This window comes from Panthera leo, chromosome C1 (assembly GCF_018350215.1).
Source record: "Panthera leo isolate Ple1 chromosome C1, P.leo_Ple1_pat1.1, whole genome shotgun sequence".
NCBI classification, from domain to species: domain Eukaryota; kingdom Metazoa; phylum Chordata; class Mammalia; order Carnivora; family Felidae; genus Panthera; species Panthera leo.
Window position 1 is genome coordinate 13,128,327 of NC_056686.1, and position 17,942 is coordinate 13,146,268.

Sequence of the window (17,942 nt, forward strand, 5' to 3'; positions counted from 1 at the left end):
CAGGCAATATTTCAGAGTTAATTTCATAAAACTGATCACCCGACCGTTACCTCACTGTGTCGATGTTAACTGTGAAGGAGAAAATAACGGCATCCCTGGATGGCCGTGGGACAGAGGCAGCAGAAGTTGTTCTGTGGCGGCCGCGGAGACGGACGGGCAGGCACACTTTACCTGTCCCGATGCTGGAGAAAATGGGTCCAAGAAACTTCCAGCAGCAACCCTCTCTGCTTAAGACAAAGAAGTCAGACAAAACTGAGACGTTGACCGGCTGGACTTGGGGACAGGGGATCCGGGGGAGTTTGGTGGTGGCGGTCTTTGTGTTGACCATGGACGTGTAGAGCCAGGCGGGGTTGGGGGGCGGGGTCTTCCTACAGACCGTGCGCTAACGTGTCCGGAAGTGGCTTGTAAACCCTGAAGCTCCGCCCATATCCGGGCTCTTACTGCCGTGGCCGCAGCCATGCGTCCGATCCAAACACACCTGCTCGGTGTCTCTTCACCTGAGGACGGTCCTTTCAGGTAAACGGTGCAGGTGGGTGCTCCCCGCCCCCCGGGAGAGCCCTGCCTCGGCACAGACACCTCTGAAGACGCACCCTCAGATCCACAGGAATGAGACACTCCTGGTGGGTGCACGGGACCCTGGCCCGGAAGAGTCGGGGGAGAGACTGCTGAGCCAGGGGTCTTGGTGGATTCTTTGCCATTCTATGCCACGTGGGTCACAGTCAGGTGGCCTGCTTTATCGTGCTGATTCCAGAGCCCAGCTTGGACCTCGGGATTGTTCCTGTCCAGGAAGCTGCATGGAAGTTATGCTTGGGCCGCCGCTGGCCATCTGCCTTGGGCTGGACAAGTGCTCCCGGGGCCGCGGGGCCAATCCCAGGGGGCGCATTGGGGGCTGCTTGCTTTGACCTCGGCCAGAGATTGTAAGAGGGACAGGTGTGGGGATGAGCGTGGGGATGGCGTTGGGGTCTGGGAAGGGATGGAGGCAGAAATGAGCGTCCACAGTTATTACAGCTCTGCTGTGTCATCGGCCGTACAACCGAAATCTGTTATTGTCTTAGGAGCTTGATTAACTGTACACATTGCTAACACCTGCTCGGAAACATAACGAGGGACAGGGACACGTCTCCCAATCAGGGTCTGTGTGGGCAGCGTGCCTGACGCGGGTGCAGATCTCCGGAATGGGGATGTGGGCACGCACGAAGGTGCGTGTGTGTGGGTGCGCGTGCGTGTGACTGGGGACAGGGGCGCCCATGCTCTGCAGAGAACCCTGGCCAGGCTTTGGAAGTGCTGGGTGCCAGTCTGGGCTCTGCCAACGGACCTACAGTGTGACTGTAGGCAAATTTCCCCCTCTCTGACCTCAGTTTGCTTACCTGTAAAATGGAAGGTGTCAACCAGTGTTGTCCAACAGAGACCCCATGCAAGTCCCGTATGTAATTATAAGTTTTCCAATCACCACATTGAGAAAAGCGTTGCAAGGTGAATTAATTTTAATAATATATGAAGTCCAGTAGAGCCCAAATATAGCTTCAGCAGATAACCACTATAAAATATTAGCGATACCTTTGACATTCTTTTTAAAATGGCTTTCGAACTCCAGTGGGTATTTTACGCTGACAGCACACAGGAAGTCAAAAACGCCTTTCGAGTGCACAACAGCCACATGGGGTGAGTGACTCCTGCTTTGGAAGGTGCCCCGTGGCACCTTCTGGGCTTCTCACTTACCTGTGAATGCCCCCGAAGGCAGAGACCTTTCATTCTCCTGCCCAGTAGCAGGGAGCCTCCAGAAAGAACGTTAGTAATGAATCCTGCTAATGAGTGCCGATGACACGTACAGGATGCACTTTCAAAACACCTTTCAGGTACTATGTCACTGAATCATCACAGGTACCCTGTAATCCCCTTTTGTGGAGGCGGAAATTGAGGTTCAGAGAGGTTAGGTAACTGGCCCAAGGTCACACAGCCTGTAAGTGGGACAGCTGGTCTTTGAGCTCTAGGTAGGCTGATTCACAGCCCACAGTTTTAACCACTGTCCTGTCCTACCTCCTGATAATAGCGATGCAAATAATAATGAAAACTGCTAGACTCTGCCCCCCCCACCCCAGGCATCTTGTAAGAATCATCTCTGCTCCCCAGAGCAGTCCAATCGAGGAAGGTTCTAAGGGTCTCAATGAAAGTGAGAAAGGATGAGAGATATCGAAGGTGCCTCGTGTCATTTCTGAGCCTGTCGGATTCTTGGAGGGTATACTTACATCCGTGCACACGACCACGAGCGGTGCCCGAGTTTTACGCCAAAGCTCTGATTGGCGTGGTCCCTTCATCTCCGGGGTAGCCGAGTTAAGTAGAGCCACCCACAGGAGAGCTCCCGAGGGATCTGGGTCACAAGGCGTCCGTGAGGGTTCCCCGTGGCTCAAACGTGCCCACATGGGCCTAAAGGCACCCACAGAAACGAGCTCTTTTCTTCTTTCCAAAGACCACGGAGGCGCAGCCTCTTGTCAGAGCTGGGGCTCTGGAGTCGGGGCGCTCAGGTTCAGATCCTGACTCTGTGAACCCGGGGACGGCCTCCCGCACCTCTTCAGTTTCCCGTCTGTAAAATGGGAGTAAACACACCCACCTCGTAGACTGATGGGGAGGATTGCATGCGTTCACCCAGGCTAAGGGCTTAGCACAGCTCCTGGCTGCATCGTGGGTTCTTGCTGTGGGGCCCCAGGTGTTTCACTGGAGTCTTAGAGTAAGTTCGATGGCAGAACCTGGGACTTCTGGGTAATTGAAGCGCTCCCTGTATGTTTCCCCTCGCGGAATTCCTACCCCACTTACCACCTGCTTTATACAATCTTACACTTAATTACAATTCTGCATCTGTTGTTTTCCCATTGTTTCCTGTTCATGCCGCTTCCCTTGCCAATTGCACAGCGCGTGGTGGCTGCGCGAATGAATGAATGGCTCATACCTGGCTTCCTTTCACCAGACCTCAAAATAGAGTGGCCAGGCGGCTGTCACCCCCACCCCCCAGCCTGTGAGCTTCTCTGTTTTATCACCGGGCGCCTACAGCGGGCGCCTGGCACCATGCCCGGCACCTAGTAGGTGTCAGGAAATGTTCGTTGAGCTTAATTAAACTTACCTGGAGTGAAAACCCCCTGCAGGAAGGAAAGGCCCCGGCTCTTCATCCTCTCCGTTTCCCCCCGCCGCGCTTGACCCCAGGCTGGGTAAGCCAAAATGGACAGCCCTTCCCAAGTGAAGTCCTCAGATCCTGGCTCCTGTCCTCCTGAATGCAAGGGGACTGCGGAAATAATAGTGTGAATCCGAAGAATAGCAGGTTCCTGGGGCGCCTGGGTGGTTCGGTCGGTTAAGCGTCCTCTTTCGGCTCAGGACGAGAATGTGGTTCATGAGTTCGAGCCCCACGTAGGGCTCTGTGCTGACAGCTCAGAGCCTGGAGCCTGCTTTGGGTTCTGTGTCTCCCTCTCTCTCTACCCCTCCCCTGCTCTCTCCCTTTCTCTCTCTCTCTCTCTCTCTCTCAAAAATAAATATTTAAAAAAATTAAAAAGAATAAAAAAGAATAGCAGCTTCCTACCATGTGCTAAGCCCTTTCACACCTAGGAGCTGGCCCCTCCTTCACATGCATCTGCCAAGTTTTACTCCCATTTAGCAGATTGGGGAACTGAGGCTCAGAGCTTTGGTAACTTGCCCCAGGACGTGGAGGTTTGGCGACCTGGCTGAGATTTGGATCCAGAGGTTCCCAAAGGCTCCACGGGTGTCCTCTCCACTACCCCACAGTGCCCACCCAGGAGCCCTGGCTTTGTCACACCAGCCAGTGATTGCTGAGCAGAGTGAGCCAGTGGGAGGCAGGACCGGCCAAAATACACCAACTTCCAGAAAGAAAGGAAAGAGGCAGCTCTTGGCCCTAAATGCCTCTCAAAGTCACCTCCTCTCTGTTGCCCTCACCCTGCTCTAAACGGACAGCCCGTCTAGCCTGAGTCACACTGTGTGTTTTCAGCGTCCAAAATGCAATTCCGATCGTGGCGCTGCTCTTGCTTAAAACTTTCAATGGCTCCCCACTGCTCTCAAGACAAAGAAGAAAACACATGACCAGTGGCGTGCTGGGAAACCCCCTCTCGGGGGGCTGGGGCAGAGAAGAGAACACACAAAAAGCCTTGATTTGTGGTGGTGGCCAGTTTCCGTGGCGTAAAGCTGCCTACTGTGGCCGATCTCAGGCTACCAGAGCAGTCCTGGAAATGGCACATGTGGGTCTCAGGCGCTGCTAGGAACCGGCCCTAGCGCACCACTGCAAGCGGTAACCTACGGTCAGCGGCTCTGCTTTGCACCCCGCACACTTCCCAGGGCCCCCCCGCCCCCATCCCCAGCTCCTTGCCCTCCCCCTGCCGCCTGCCCCGGGCTGACATGCTCCAGACCTCCGCATATGCTGTTCCCTCCAACTGCCACACTTGTCCTTTACCTTGGGTTGCTTCCTCGGGTCACAGAACTTGCTCAGACCCGGGCAGGGGCCCCTTGCCTCCTGTTACACCTCCCGGCACCTGATGCGCTTCCCACGTTTAACTGTATGGTCCCTTGATTCGTGCCCTTCTTCCCAGCAGGCTGTAGGCCCCTTGAGGTCGAGCCCTTGTCCGTGTGCCCGGCAGGGACATCGTCCCGACTGCAGTTGGTGCCAGTAACACCACCTGGAGTCACGCAACCCTCCTCCCCTTCCTGCTCCCCGCACCCAGCACGGGACCTGGCCCATCTCAGGGGATCTCCTCCTGAATCTTCCACTAAACCTTTGTTTCGCTGTCCTTCCCTCTTGGGTAGCTCCCCCCACCTCCATCGAAGTGATGGCCGCAGACATGCCCGCCCCCTTCAGCCGCTACCAAGCCCAGAACTTCACGCTCGTCTGCATTGTGTCCGGAGGGAAACCAGCGCCCATGGTGAGTACCTCTGGAGTGCCCACTTCCTCCTCCGTCCCTGCCGGGCCACCCTGCTCTGTGACTTGTCCAGGTGCAGAGGTCACCGTGGCCTCCACTTGCAGAATAAAGGGGAGAGGGTGGGAGCCCCTGCCTTGAGCCATCTGCCTTGGTCTGACCCCATCTACTCATCTGACCCACCGAGGTGTCTGCTTTGCTCCTAAGATCCCAGCACAGAACCCCACTTTTCCTGGACCCTGGGGTCCCAGAACTGCACAGTGGGTCCTTAGGGAAGCCCAGCATCAAGCAGAGCCCTGCCCCACTTATCGGACAGAATGGGGACAAATGAGGCCCAGAGAGGGGAAGGGACGTGTTCGGAGTCACCTACAATGTTCTTGACGGACGTGGGACTCAAGCTCATGCCCTCCAGCTCCAATTCCACTGTGGAGGGAGGGAAGGGAGGAAGACCGGAAGGAAGGTAAGAGAGAGAATTCCTGTTTGGACCAGCTCCGACCCACCCTAACTGCTTTGAGGTCCACCAGCCTAGCTCATGCATTATCGTCACGGCCACTTCAAGCGGTGGGGGCGCTAACATAGAGAACTGGGTTCTAGCCCCTGCCCTGCCTTAAGCAGAAAGATTCCCCTCTGCTTCCCAGTTTCTGCAAAGAGGCTTAGGGAGTGGACAACATTAACATTTTCAGCTTTTTTTTAGCAGCACCAGGACCTCTTTGGTCCAAATGAAATACACGAAGCCCCACGTGTAAAACATGTAAGAGTGAAGGAAGGTCAGGTTGCCCTTATGGAGCCCCGAAGCACCTGTGTGGAACCCTTGATTCCCTGAACCCATATTGAGAATCCACACGCTACGTGCTGTGAAGGCTCCCTCCACGAGAATTGTATAATACACTTGACACTGTGAGTCTCAGGTATCACTAGGATTAGTGAGGGGCTGGGCTCGAGCGGAGGATAGGTAGGGTTAGAGTTCAAGGTGGGAGACAATGAATTCCAGACTCTGTCTCATAGGCGTGATGCAGTGGGGTTACCTGGGGACCCAGGCCAGTCTCACCCCAGGATCTAGACCTAGACAGACCCAGCTTCTCAGGGCAGGGCAGTAAACAGGTGCAGAGAAACCCAATACAGGGCAGTGGCCAGGTGCACACAGGCTCAGGTGGGGCCGTAAGCAAGGTTGCATAGGTACAAGTGGGGCAGTAAGCAGGTGTGCAAAGACACAAGTGGGGCAGTAGACAGGGGTGCTTAAATAAGGCTTTGGTAAGGCCCATCTCCCTGCACCCATACCTCATGGTCCCAAGGAGACAGATAGATAAAAAGGCAACTTCAACCCCAGCGATTGGTGAGAGCAGGAAATGGTCCCCAAGTTTCCCCCTTTGGAGCCCATAAAGAGGTCTGGCCTCTCTAAAATCAGACAAGCTGGTCTTTTTCTCCAAAGAACAACTTCTTTCCCAGAGGACACAAAGAAAGTCTCCCCACGGCCCTGGGGCTGCAGGAAGACTCCCCACCCCCAACCCCTGCCTGCTCCTGCCATTTAAGATATGGCAATAAAATATTCAATATTCATATACACATATATATATACTTGCACATAGATGTAAAAGACATTTCTCTCTCTCTCTCTACACACACACACACACACACACACACACACACACACACACAAGATCCTTAATTCCCCGCATTCCAGGCATCTTACGTTTGCCTGGGACATCAGAACTTAAAAGAATTCTTTGGTATAAATTACAAACCTGCTTTTGAAGCACTTTTCAAAAGAAAACGAAAGAAAGAAAGAAAAACCCAAAGCAGGCTATTATGTGCATATGAGATCCTTCGCTGGAGCTATAAACTCTGACAGATTCTCTGGGTCCCACATTTCATCCCCCCCCCTTCCCCTCTCCCGCAGCCCCCCTCCTCTCCTCCCCCACATCCTCCTCCCTCCCCTCACCTGCACCAGCATCCTGAGAAAGCTGCTTCCTGCCCTCCTCTCTCCCTGTCTCCCATCGATTTATTTACCTGATTTATTAAAAAATACACCCAATCCCCACAGGCCTCTGGGCACACGTACCAACATAAAAGACAGCAAATTAAATTAAATGCCGCCTCTCAAAACTTGGGTTCCCCATTAGAGAAAGCGAGAAGATGTTTGCTTTCACCCCATCCCCACACCTCGCTGTCTCCCACACATGCAGCTGTTTCCTTCCTTCTGGTTGCAAACCTCCAAAACGCGCCCACGGAGATCCCTTCCTCTTCATTCTTCTTGGGATGGCTCACTTCCTCTCAGGCGCCTTCCTACCTTCTCCCTCGTCCAAATGCTGTCCCCAGGTGGGCACAGACCTCTCCCCCGCAGCCCAGGTGGCTGCTGGGGCTGTGCCCTGGGCCCCTGTTTCAGTACATTGTTTCATTGAAGCATCCGACAGCCCCCGGGGCAGCTGTCCTTACTCCCCTTTACAGGTAAGGAAACTGGGGCTCCAAGAGGCTCACCTGCTGGTAAAGACGGAGGTGGGCTTGGCCTCTGCCACTAGGAGCTGTGTGTGTCCCCCTCGACCTGAGCTGGCTCAGAGTACTTGGGGTGCTGGAGGGAAAGGAATGAGGGAGAGTCCATCCGGAAGGAGGAGGCGGCCTTGGAAGAACTGGCATTCTGTGGCCAGGTCCTCTGAGGTCCCACCGTCGGTCATGAAATGCTTCCCGCACCCTCCTTGTAATTTCAGGTTTATTTCAAACGCGATGGCGAACCCATCGATGCCGTGCCCCTGACGGAGCCGCTGGAGGCAAGCTCTGGCCCCTTCCAGGACAGCAGGCCTTTCCGCAGCCTCCTGCACCGTGACCTAGATGACACCAAGATGCAGAGGTCGCTGTCTCTGCTGGACGCCGAGAACCGGGGCGGGCGCCCCTACACAGAGCGCCCCGCCCGCAGCCTGACCCCGGACCCCGGCGTCCTCCTCCAGCCGACCACCGAGAACGTCCCAGAGACGGTGGTGAGCCGCGAGTTCCCGCGCTGGGTCCACAGTGCCGAGCCCATCTACTTCCTGCGCCACAGCCACACCCCGGGCAGTGACGGCACCGTGGAGGTCCGTGCCTTGCTCACCTGGACGCTCAACCCACAGATCGACAATGAGGCCCTCTTCAGCTGTGAGGTCAAGCACCCAGCGCTGTCGATGCCCATGCAGGCAGAGGTCACGCTGGGTAAGACTTGGTGGGTGCCGCTCTGCGGGGACCCTGCAGAGCTGGGGGGCAGGGAGCCTTGGGTCCTTGGGTCGCCGGCCACCACGGACGTGGGGAGGGGTGGGGCAAGGAGGCGTCCGGGGCAGGCCCAGAGATCAGGGCCTGGGTTCTTAAGGAGGTTTGCTGAGCTGGACTGGGGAACGTGGGTGGTCACAGGGAGGTCAGGAGAGCTTGCTGGACGGGGTCAGGAACACTAGAAATCAGGGGAATTTGGTCCGTCAGTATCGCGAATATGTGAGTCGAAGAAGTTTGCTGAGTGAGTAATTAAGCAGAGGAGGGTTCAAAGGTGGACACTATGGCCCCAGAGCCTCGCTCTTAGCCTCTCGCTGTGCCACATCCGTGGTCTCGGGCAGCTGCCCCCGAGCACTTTCACGTGTCATTCCTTGGAGACCTCACGAGCTCCCCCTACTGCCCGGCCCTGTGCTAGGCCCTGGGACCTCATCAACCCGCAGCCTGCCCTACCACCCTCTCCGGACCCCCGCGCTTTCCACTGTCCTTTGGCGAATGTGAACCTCAGGATGCCATCTGCTCCGGGCTGGGAGGCAGAGCAGCCTCACCCCTTCGCTTTTCCCCCAGGAAAGCCGTCCCCTGCCCCTCTTGCCCAAGCAAAGCTCGGCTTCCCTGGGATGGTGCCCTGCCCCACCCCCACCGACACGGGGAAAGGACGCGTCAGACAAGGACTTGAGAGCAGCTGGAAAAGTGAGTGTGCAGCTCACAGATAAAATCGCAGTGATGAGGGCGTGCTGCCCCTGGCCTGCCCCACCCCCTTGCCCTCCCGCACCCCAAGCCAGATTAAGGACTCGCCTGCCCGCTCCCTGACCGCAGCAGGTTCCCTTGACCGGAGCCGTGCTGGCGTGCACCCCACCGCCCCCCCATCGGAGCCAGGGCAAGGCCCCTTCGCAGGCAGTGGGCATGCGCGGTCATGTGTGTGCACCCCCGGGGGAAGCGGGGAGCGGGGGACACTGCAAGGCTGCCAAGACGCAGGTGCCAAATCGGGGGGATGACACAGACCCCCGGGCTGGCTTCCCATCCAACCTTGGCTGCCGTCTGTTGGTGGGATCTCAGGCCTCAGGTCCCCGAGCCTCAGTTTTCTGACCTGTTGAATGGAGAGAATAATTGTAAGCTCATAAATATCAGGAACCAGGCTCTCCGCAGGATGATTTGCCTACAAGTTCTCCTGGCACAGGTGCCGTGAGCTTATGGGGCAGGGAGAGACGCTGTCATTATTCCCGTTTCACAAGTGAGGGGAGCCAGCCAGGCTTGGAGTAACTCTCCTTAGGTCAGCCAGCCAGGTCCGACCCCAGGCCCACATTCTTCACCACTGTGCCATCTGCTGGGGCTGTGGCCAGGGGAGCGTGCTGTGAGCTGGGGGGCGGGGCGAGGGAGAGTGGAGGACACCCCGCCCTCTGGCCACGGCGGGGAGACAGTAGGATGGGCAGGTGACCTCGGGACACAGAATCCAATCATCTGATCAGGACTTTGAAGGTCAGGCCAGGGCGGACCAGAGCCTCCCCGCGATCTCTGCTGTTCCCTCTGCCGGGATGTCCTCCCCCAGCTCAGACACTGCTCCCCACAAGAAGACGGATGCCTGGTGGTCCCAGAACCCATCTCAGTAGATGGCGACTACGTTCTTCCCATTGGCGGAGCCTGAACCCTCAGAGTCGCTTGCTTTTCCCGCTCTTTTCCCATGCTCCGCGTCTAAGCCTCAAGAACCTGCCCCCACACCTGCTGCTTCTGGTGGTTTCCTCTCCGACCACCCAGTTCCCACCTGGATTTCGCAGCCGCCAGGCTGGTCTTTCCGCTCCCACCCTCGTCCATTCTGCTCTTCGTGCTGATTGATCAGCTTAAGATATAAATCAGATCCTGACACACATACACACCCACCCCAGCCCCTCCAATGGTAGACGAACAGATGGACAAAACAGAATAGAATTCAGAAATAGACCCAGAGAGAGAGAGAGAGAGTCCATCTTGATTTTTGATGAAGGCCCCAAGGCTGTTGAATGGGGAAGGAGAAGTTGTTTTAACAGACAGCCTTGAACAACCAGAGACGCTTAAGGGCAAAATGACCCCAGTCCCCTATCTCACGCGCACACAAGAATTAATTTGAGATGGATCACAGGCCTAAACGTGAAATCCAACATCATAAAGCCTCTAAAGCGACACATAGGAATCTGGCTTTGTGACGTCGAGGTAGACCAGGAGTTCTTCTAAAGGTCACAAAAGGCACCAAATGAAAAATTGAACACTGGTAAATGAGACTGAGTCAAAATCCAAAGCTTCTGCTCATAAGAAGGCACCTTCAGGAATATATATAGAGGCTGAGAAGAAATACTCTCCCTACAGATTTATGACAAAGGATTTGTATCCAGAATATATAAAGAACTACTACAGATCACGAATGGTAAGACAACTCCATTAAAAAAAAAAAGAAAAGAAAGAAATAATACGTCCGAATGGCCCATAAGCATATGAAAAGGTTTATAATATCATTAGTCATCGGGAAAATGAAGATTAGGACCTCGGTGGGGTACCGCGGCACAAGCAATAGAACGGCTAACGTGGAAAGAACGGGTAATGTCAAATGCCAACAGGGACGTGGAACCATCAGAACCTTCGTGCGTCGCCGGTGCGAGCATAAAACCGTGCCACCATGTTGGACGATTAGCACTTGCTTTCCCAGATGAAAACACCCTTACTTTATGACCCAGTAATTTCACTCCTAAGTGTTTACCCAAGACAAATGGAAACATTATGTCCACAAACGTTTGGAGGTGAATGTTCACAACAACGACAATAAAAACTGTAAGGAACCCGAATGTCCGCAATTGGGAAGGGGGGAGAACAAAACTGTGCTATCGGCCTACGATGAGCTACTTCTCATCAATACAAATGAACTCCTGTTAGTCGCAACCACGTGGACAGAGCTCAGAAAACATTATACCGTGTGCAACACGCCAGACGGCACAGAGTGCACACTGCGGGATTCCGTTTATACGGTAAACTTCTAGAACATTTACCAAAACTCTCCAGTGAGAGAAGTCAGAACAGTGTGTACCTATGGGGGGTGGGGGTGGGGTGGAAGGAGGCATAAAGGAGCCTTCCGGAGGGATGGGGGTGTTCTAGAGTTTGATTGGGACGGTGGCTACACAGGTGTTCGCATTAGGATTCGCTAAGTCGTGTTCAGAAGAGTGCATTTCCCTGCACAACTGCCATTATATTTAAAACCAAATCCCAGCGATGTCCGTACGTTACCCCCCTCTGCTCTGTCCGCTCCAGCCACGGGGTCCTCTTAACTCTTCCGTGAATGCACCCAGCTCGGGCCCACCACGGACTTTGCACCGGCTTTCCTTTCTGCCTAGAATAATCTTGCCCCAGATATTCTTAAGCCCTCTGTCCCTAAGGCCCCTGTTCAGATCTTCTACTCGGAAAGTCCTTCCCTGAACACCGTATCTCAGACAGCCTCTTCCTCCTGGCCCCATCAGCTGCTTATCTCACTTTATTCTCTGGCATCACTTTTCGCTCAACCTGCAGGTATATTACGTGTTTCCTTATTCCCTGGATCTCCCACTGGAATTTAAAGTCCGTGTGGGCAGGGTCTCTACCTGCCTCGTTCACACGGTACAAGGCTCAGAATGATCCCTAACATATTACTCAGTAAGCACCTGTCTAAGAATTAAGTCATACTTTTCTGGGTTGTTGTGAAGATTAAATAAGGCAGTACATATCCAGTGCTTAGCATAGTGACAGACAGAGTAAGTACTCAGTAAATATCAGCTACTGTTATATTCATTGTTATAGCCCCAGCATTGCCCTGCACAGTAATCGGCACAGTTTAGGTGAACCACAAATAACTAGATGTATAGAGCAGATGAATGGGTGGGTGGGTGGGTGGGTGGATGGATGGATGGATGAGTGGGCGGGTGGGCAGATGGATGGATGGATGGATGGATGGATGGATGGATGGATGAGTGGGCAGGTGGGTGGATGGATGGATGCATGGGTGAGTGGGTGGATGGATGGATGGGTGGGTGGAAGGAAGAACAGATGGATAGATGGACAGAAAGGTGGATGGAGGGATGGATGGTTGGATGGATGGATGGATGGATGGATGGATGGATGGATGGAAGAACAGGTGGATAGATGGACAGAAAGGTGAACAGATGGATGGGTGGTTGGGTAGGTAGGTGGATGGATGGATGCATGGATGCATGGATGGATGCATGGGTGAGTGGGTGGATGGATGGATGGATGAATGGATGGATAGATGGATGAATGGATGGATAGATGGACAGAAGGATGGATGCATGCATGGATGCATGGGTGAGTGGGTGGATGGATGGATGGATGGATGGATGGATGGATGGATGGATAGATGGATGAATGGATGCATGGATGGACGGATGGATGGATGGATGGATGGATGGATGGATGGATGGAAGAACAGGTGGATAGATGGACAGAAAGGTGAACAGATGGATGGGTGGGTGGGTGGATGGATGGATGGATGGATGGATGGGTGGATGGATGAATGGATGGATAGATGGATGAATGGATGGATGGGTGGATGGATGAATGGATGGATAGATGGATGAATGGATGGATGGTTTTAGTGAACACCCAGAATTCCTGGGGGAAACCTAGAGGAGCTTTTCCATGAGATTTCACAAGGCTGTTCTTCCAGTGGAATCTTCAGGAGAGATAAGAAGGAGGGCAGCTTATATCATCAGGATCGTTTATACTCCCCTAGACAGATGCACACCACTTTCCATTTCACATTATAGCCTCCCATCTGTCCTCCATTATCATTTTCAGAGTAACTCCTCAAAAAGTGTACTAACCTATTGTCCCCCACTTACAGGTAAGGAGACTGAGGCCCAACAAAGTTGAACTGATACATCCAAGTCATGCTGTCAGAGAGCAGAAGGCTAGGCCCCAATCCTGGGTCTCTGGACCCCCACTCTTTCTGTGTATCCAGGGGTGGAGGGCAGGGAAAGCCCAGGGGCTCAGAACATTCCTTTTGGAGACTCTCAGTGCTGTGTTCTAGGAGCAGGTGGGGGTTGGGGAGGCAGAGTTTGACTGCCAGGAGCTGCTGGTGGCTGTCGGTAGGGGTGTGAGTGGGGAGGGTGACAGCAGCTGGCCTGGCTTGTGGAAGCAGCATCGGAAGCAGCAGTGGCGGGGGCGGGGGTGGGATCTTCCGCCAAGGTGCTGGTTGGTCAGCAGCTGCCAGGATGGAGCTCAGAGTGAGGGCAGGACAGACCCCTCACCTGCCCCCCTTCGTCCCCCAGGGTCAGCTCCACACAGGAGCCTCTGGGAACCTACAGCTCAGGCAGCCACGGAGAGAGTCTGGCTGCCCGAGTGAAAGACAGCACCCCTCCCTCCCCACCAGCCCTGGCCTCGGGGCCTCCCTCGGAAGACCCATTGAGCCCTGTTCCCATCACTTCCTTGCTGTGCGGCCTCTGGCAAGCTGCAGCCCTCCAGAGGGCCAGGTGTATGGCCTGCAAAATGGGTTTCATGCAACCCTGCCTCATAAGCACCCTGAGGATGGGGCGATAGGCGTAACAAGGAGTGTAGAGCATGTGAGGTTTCCTCCCACCTCACTCGCTAGGCCCAGGCCTCCGCTGGAAGGGGCGGCCGCTAGCACTGGGGGGGGGGGGGGGGGCCGGCAGGCCGGGCTGTTCTCATTGTTCCCATCATGCACCTGGGGAAAGCCCCGTGCAGTGACCCAACCAAGGCCACGCACGCTAGACCGGAATCCGCCCCAGCCTCCCTCCCTTCTGACGCTGGCTGGCGGAGGCGGCCCCGGAAGCCCTCCCTGTGCCCCCACTCCTCCCACCCGTGCGTCCTTCAGCCCCACGTGGCACTTCAGACGCCTGGCTCGTGGTTTAATTAATAGTCCTTTCATTTCCTTCTCAGAGAATGAACTTCGCAGTGCCAGGGAGACCACCCGCATCTGCGGGCTGCTCTGATTTCCACTTGGAGAGCTGAGCGGGAAGGAGAGGCTGGGGAGGAGGCAGGGGTGGGTCGGGGAGAGCCCAGGCCAGCCCCAGGGCCTGGGACACAGCTTTTCTCCTGCCGTCACCCCTGGAAGATGTTCGCAGAGAAGGCACGGGGTGTGGCGCTCTAACCAAAGCCTTGAGGCCTCCCTCCAGCTGGGGAGGCCTCTCCCCCATGACCCCTGACCTTCGGCCTCAGTGCCCATGGGACCTGGCTCCTCCTTCCCCCCCGGAACCCTCCTCAGGAGTTTCGTGTCTCAACTGAAATGTCACCTTCCTTGGAGGAGACTCTGGCCGGCACTCACCCTCCGCGTGAGCAGAGCATCTGCATACTGGTTTCCCGTCTGTGCACTTGCTTGTGCGTGGAACGTGTGCCCGACTCGAGTGTGAGCTCCCAGCCGGCAGGCACCTGGCTTGCCCACACTGCGTGCCCCCCGCACCGCCCAGAGCCTGGCACGGGAGTGGCTCGCTAATCGCCTGTTGAATGACTGAATGAGTCTGGGGGAAAGAGCTCCAGGAAACATGGGAAATTAACCGCGTGGGTGACCTTGGATAAGCCCCTTTGTTACTCGTGCACCTCGGTTTCCCAATCTGATCCTGAGGGGACGGGCTCAGAGGTCCCGGTGGCTCTCCCAGCCCTGACATTCTCTTGTGCGCAGGACGGCAAGGCCCCGGGCGTCTTGTCCCCCAAGCTCACGATATAAAGGGCCTTGAAAGAAGTGATACAGGAGGTGAGGAAAGAGGCAGGGAGGACAAGGGCCGATGGGAGGAGATGGTTTCCCCACACACACACCTGTCTACCCCCCCGTACCTCCAATCTAGGGATTCCAGAAAAACCCCACTGGGCAGATTACCTAGTAGAAGGAGCATCGGGTCAGAAGGGAGACAGCTGAGTCTGGTCCTGGCTCCTACTCACTGCGTGACCTTCGGCAAGTCCCTTGCCCTCTCTGGGCCTGGTTAACCCAGCCGTGCAGGGGGTGATAACGGCAGAGTCCCGCCTCATGAGGATTTAGTGTGGGTGGCAGTTTGGGGTGCTTCAAGCCGTCGCAGCTGCTGGGACAGGCTTCCTGCCACTAACAGCCGAGTCGTTTGTGGGGTAGACTTCTCTTGGGCGTCCCCACCTCCACCGTCCCCTGGGCTTCTCTGACCTGACCCTGATCAGGCTTGTGCTTGTCTTTCTTTTTTTTTTTTTTTTTTAATTTTTTTAACGTTTATTTATTTTTGAGACAGAGAGAAACAGAGCATGAACGGGGGAGGGTCAGAGAGAGGGAGACACAGAATCCGAAACAGGCTCCAGGCTCCGAGCTGTCAGCACAGAGCCCGACGCGGGGCTCGAACTCACGGACCGCGAGATCATGACCTGAGCCGAAGTCGGCCGCTTAACCGACTGAGCCACCCAGGCGCCCCTTGTGCTTGTCTTTCATCCACACCGAGAGTGAACCCCACGAGGCCAGGGTCGCGTTCTGAGCACCACCACTGAATCCCAGGTCTCAGGGTCGGACTGATTGCAGGGGCTCGGGGACTGAGTGTGCACAAGAAGGCAGGCGTGGATGGATGAATGGGCATCGTCAGAGCTCCTGGCTCAGTGGCGGCTCCCCCCAAGGATGCTCGCTGCTGGACTGGAACTTTCTCTCCCACTTTCCCCGTGCCTCCTTTTCCTCGCTCAGTCTCCCCTTCTCCATATATACGCATACCTCTCTGACCTGGCCTTCCTCTCCCTACAGTTGCCCCGAAAGGACCCAAAATCATGATGACACCCAGCAGAGCCCGGGTCGGGGACACAGTGAGGATTCTGGTCCACGGATTTCAGGTCGGCCTGACTCCGAGCATCTGGAAGGGTGGTGGGAGGTGACAGGGACACCACTGGTCACCGGTATCCCTCTAAGACACTTCCCTTGACCTCAGTCCCCCAGCCGGTGAGGCGGAATGGCCTCCGGTGAGGAATGGCAAGGTTTTGCTCTCCACCCAGAGCCCAGCGCAGACCCAGCTCACGGACTTCGCATCCTTTCCGGCCCCGGAGTCCTTCTCTTGCTGGGGTTCCGGGCAGCCGCTCCTGCCCCGTCGCATGGCAGGCAGCGTGTGTCCAGCCCCGGCCAGGCCATGCCTCTGACCCCTTCCTGCTCTGGCAGAATGGTTCCCCCTGTGACCCAACTCTCCCCCCCACCCCGACCCATAGAACGAAGTCTTCCCGGAGCCCATGTTCACCTGGACGCGGGTCGGAAGCCGCCTCTTGGATGGCAGCACTGAGTTTGACGGGAAGGAGCTGGTGCTGGAGCGGGTTCCTGCCGAGCTCAACGGCTCCATGTACCGTTGCACAGCCCAGAACCCCCTGGGGTCCACCGACACACACACCCGGCTCATCGTGTTTGGTACGCTGCCCTGAGCGGGGGTTGGGAGGGCGACCAGGGGTGGCGCCCTGGCTGGAGCCGTCCCAAGGACGAGGGAGCGGCCGGGGCCCGGGGCCCCTAAGTTTGCCTGCGAGGATGCCCCACACACAGGCACCGGAGTTCGGTGCTTGAAGCCAGATCTCTGGGTTCGGATCCCGGACGCATCACTTCACAGCCGGGCAACCTGGGGCGAGCCGCTCGACCTCCCCCATTTCTCCGTCTGTGAAGCAGACCTAATGCCACGTCCGCACAGGGGCTTTGGGCTGCCCCGAGAGGGCGCCCGCGATTCCACACGGCAGGTGCCGCAAACGGGAGGGTTCCTTTGCGGAGCTCTGAATGTCACCCCAAGCCGGTTCTCTTTCCGTCCTTTCCAACAGAAAACCCAAATATTCCAAGAGGAACGGAAGACTCCAATGGTACGTCCTCACCCTCGGAGCTTCTCGCTAAAACCCAAGGGATCTGCAAGGGTCCGGGCAGCCCCGGTCTCCCCAGCGGCCCGTTCGTGTACCCTTGCCTTTGCCTCAAGCCTCAGGCGGGCGGCTGTCCTCTGGTTCAACAGAGTCTGGGTCAAGGGTGGTCAGGAACGGGTGCTGAGGCACTACGGGGGACTCAGCACCCCGAAATCAGCCAGTGGGGGTTTCCAGGGACCTAGCGTGTCCCCTCGCCACCATCCACAATGACTCTAGGTCGCTCAGCTCAGAGGACTTAGCTGCCCTGGCCCTAAGAGGATGTGTCGCCATTGACCATGGGCTTGTGCCCCCGGGCTCGGGACCACTCCACAGGGCAGCGGGGAGCACATTCAGGTGCCTCGGCTGGAGACTCTTATACCCCCCTCCCTGAGCTCCTGCCCAACCTGAGCACCGGTCCACGGGACCCAAACACCGCTCCCTGGCCCACCAGCCCTTTCCTCCCCACACTGGGCTGATCTCACATTTCACAATGGAGGCCCCCACACCCGGTCCCCACTAGATGGTCCCAGTGGCCACCAGGGAGCCTGAGCTCAGTCCAGCAAGCCCGGGGCAGGGAAGGGGTCACGCCCAGTTTGGTGGGACAGGTGGCAGAGGTTGGATTTGAACGCAGGGCATCCCGTGGCTGAATCCAGACTCTGCTGGGGCCCTTTGAAGCTCTGCCATCCGGGATCCATTCCTGCCCCGCCCATCAGGGTCCGCGGCCCTGATCCTGACCCCGCTCCCTGCCGCCCTGACACAGGTTCCGCTTCTGGCCCTGCTGGCGTCCGGCTCACCTTGGTGCTCGCCCTGACAGTGGTCCTGGAGCTGACGTGAAGGCCCGGCCGCCACTCCCGCCACTCCACCCCGCGCTGACTTCGCCGCGATCGGTTTTCTTTTCTTTTCTAAACTATTTCCAGTCTGTTCTTCGTCTCTTTCTGTCTATGTCTTGGCTTCTTCAATCAGTTTAATTAAAACGAAACAATTTTC

General features: G+C 56.3%; 1 protein-coding gene across 2 annotated transcripts in view; it reads left to right on the forward strand.

Annotated features, from left to right (window-relative positions):
- IGSF21 (immunoglobin superfamily member 21) overlaps positions 1–17,942 on the forward strand; it is a 232,499-nt gene extending 214,557 nt beyond the window's left edge. The window contains exons 5-10 of one of the 2 annotated variants that reach the window (XM_042951724.1): positions 4,798–4,913; positions 7,610–8,084; positions 15,844–15,929; positions 16,296–16,488; positions 16,884–16,922; positions 17,716–17,942. In XM_042951724.1, coding sequence (XP_042807658.1) covers positions 4,798–4,913; positions 7,610–8,084; positions 15,844–15,929; positions 16,296–16,488; positions 16,884–16,922; positions 17,716–17,789 — 983 coding nt within the window. In that variant the 3' untranslated portion in view covers positions 17,790–17,942. Of the gene's footprint in view, positions 1–4,797; positions 4,914–7,609; positions 8,095–15,843; positions 15,930–16,295; positions 16,489–16,883; positions 16,923–17,715 lie in introns of those variants that run through there. The other variant, XM_042951725.1, reaches the window with a different exon arrangement.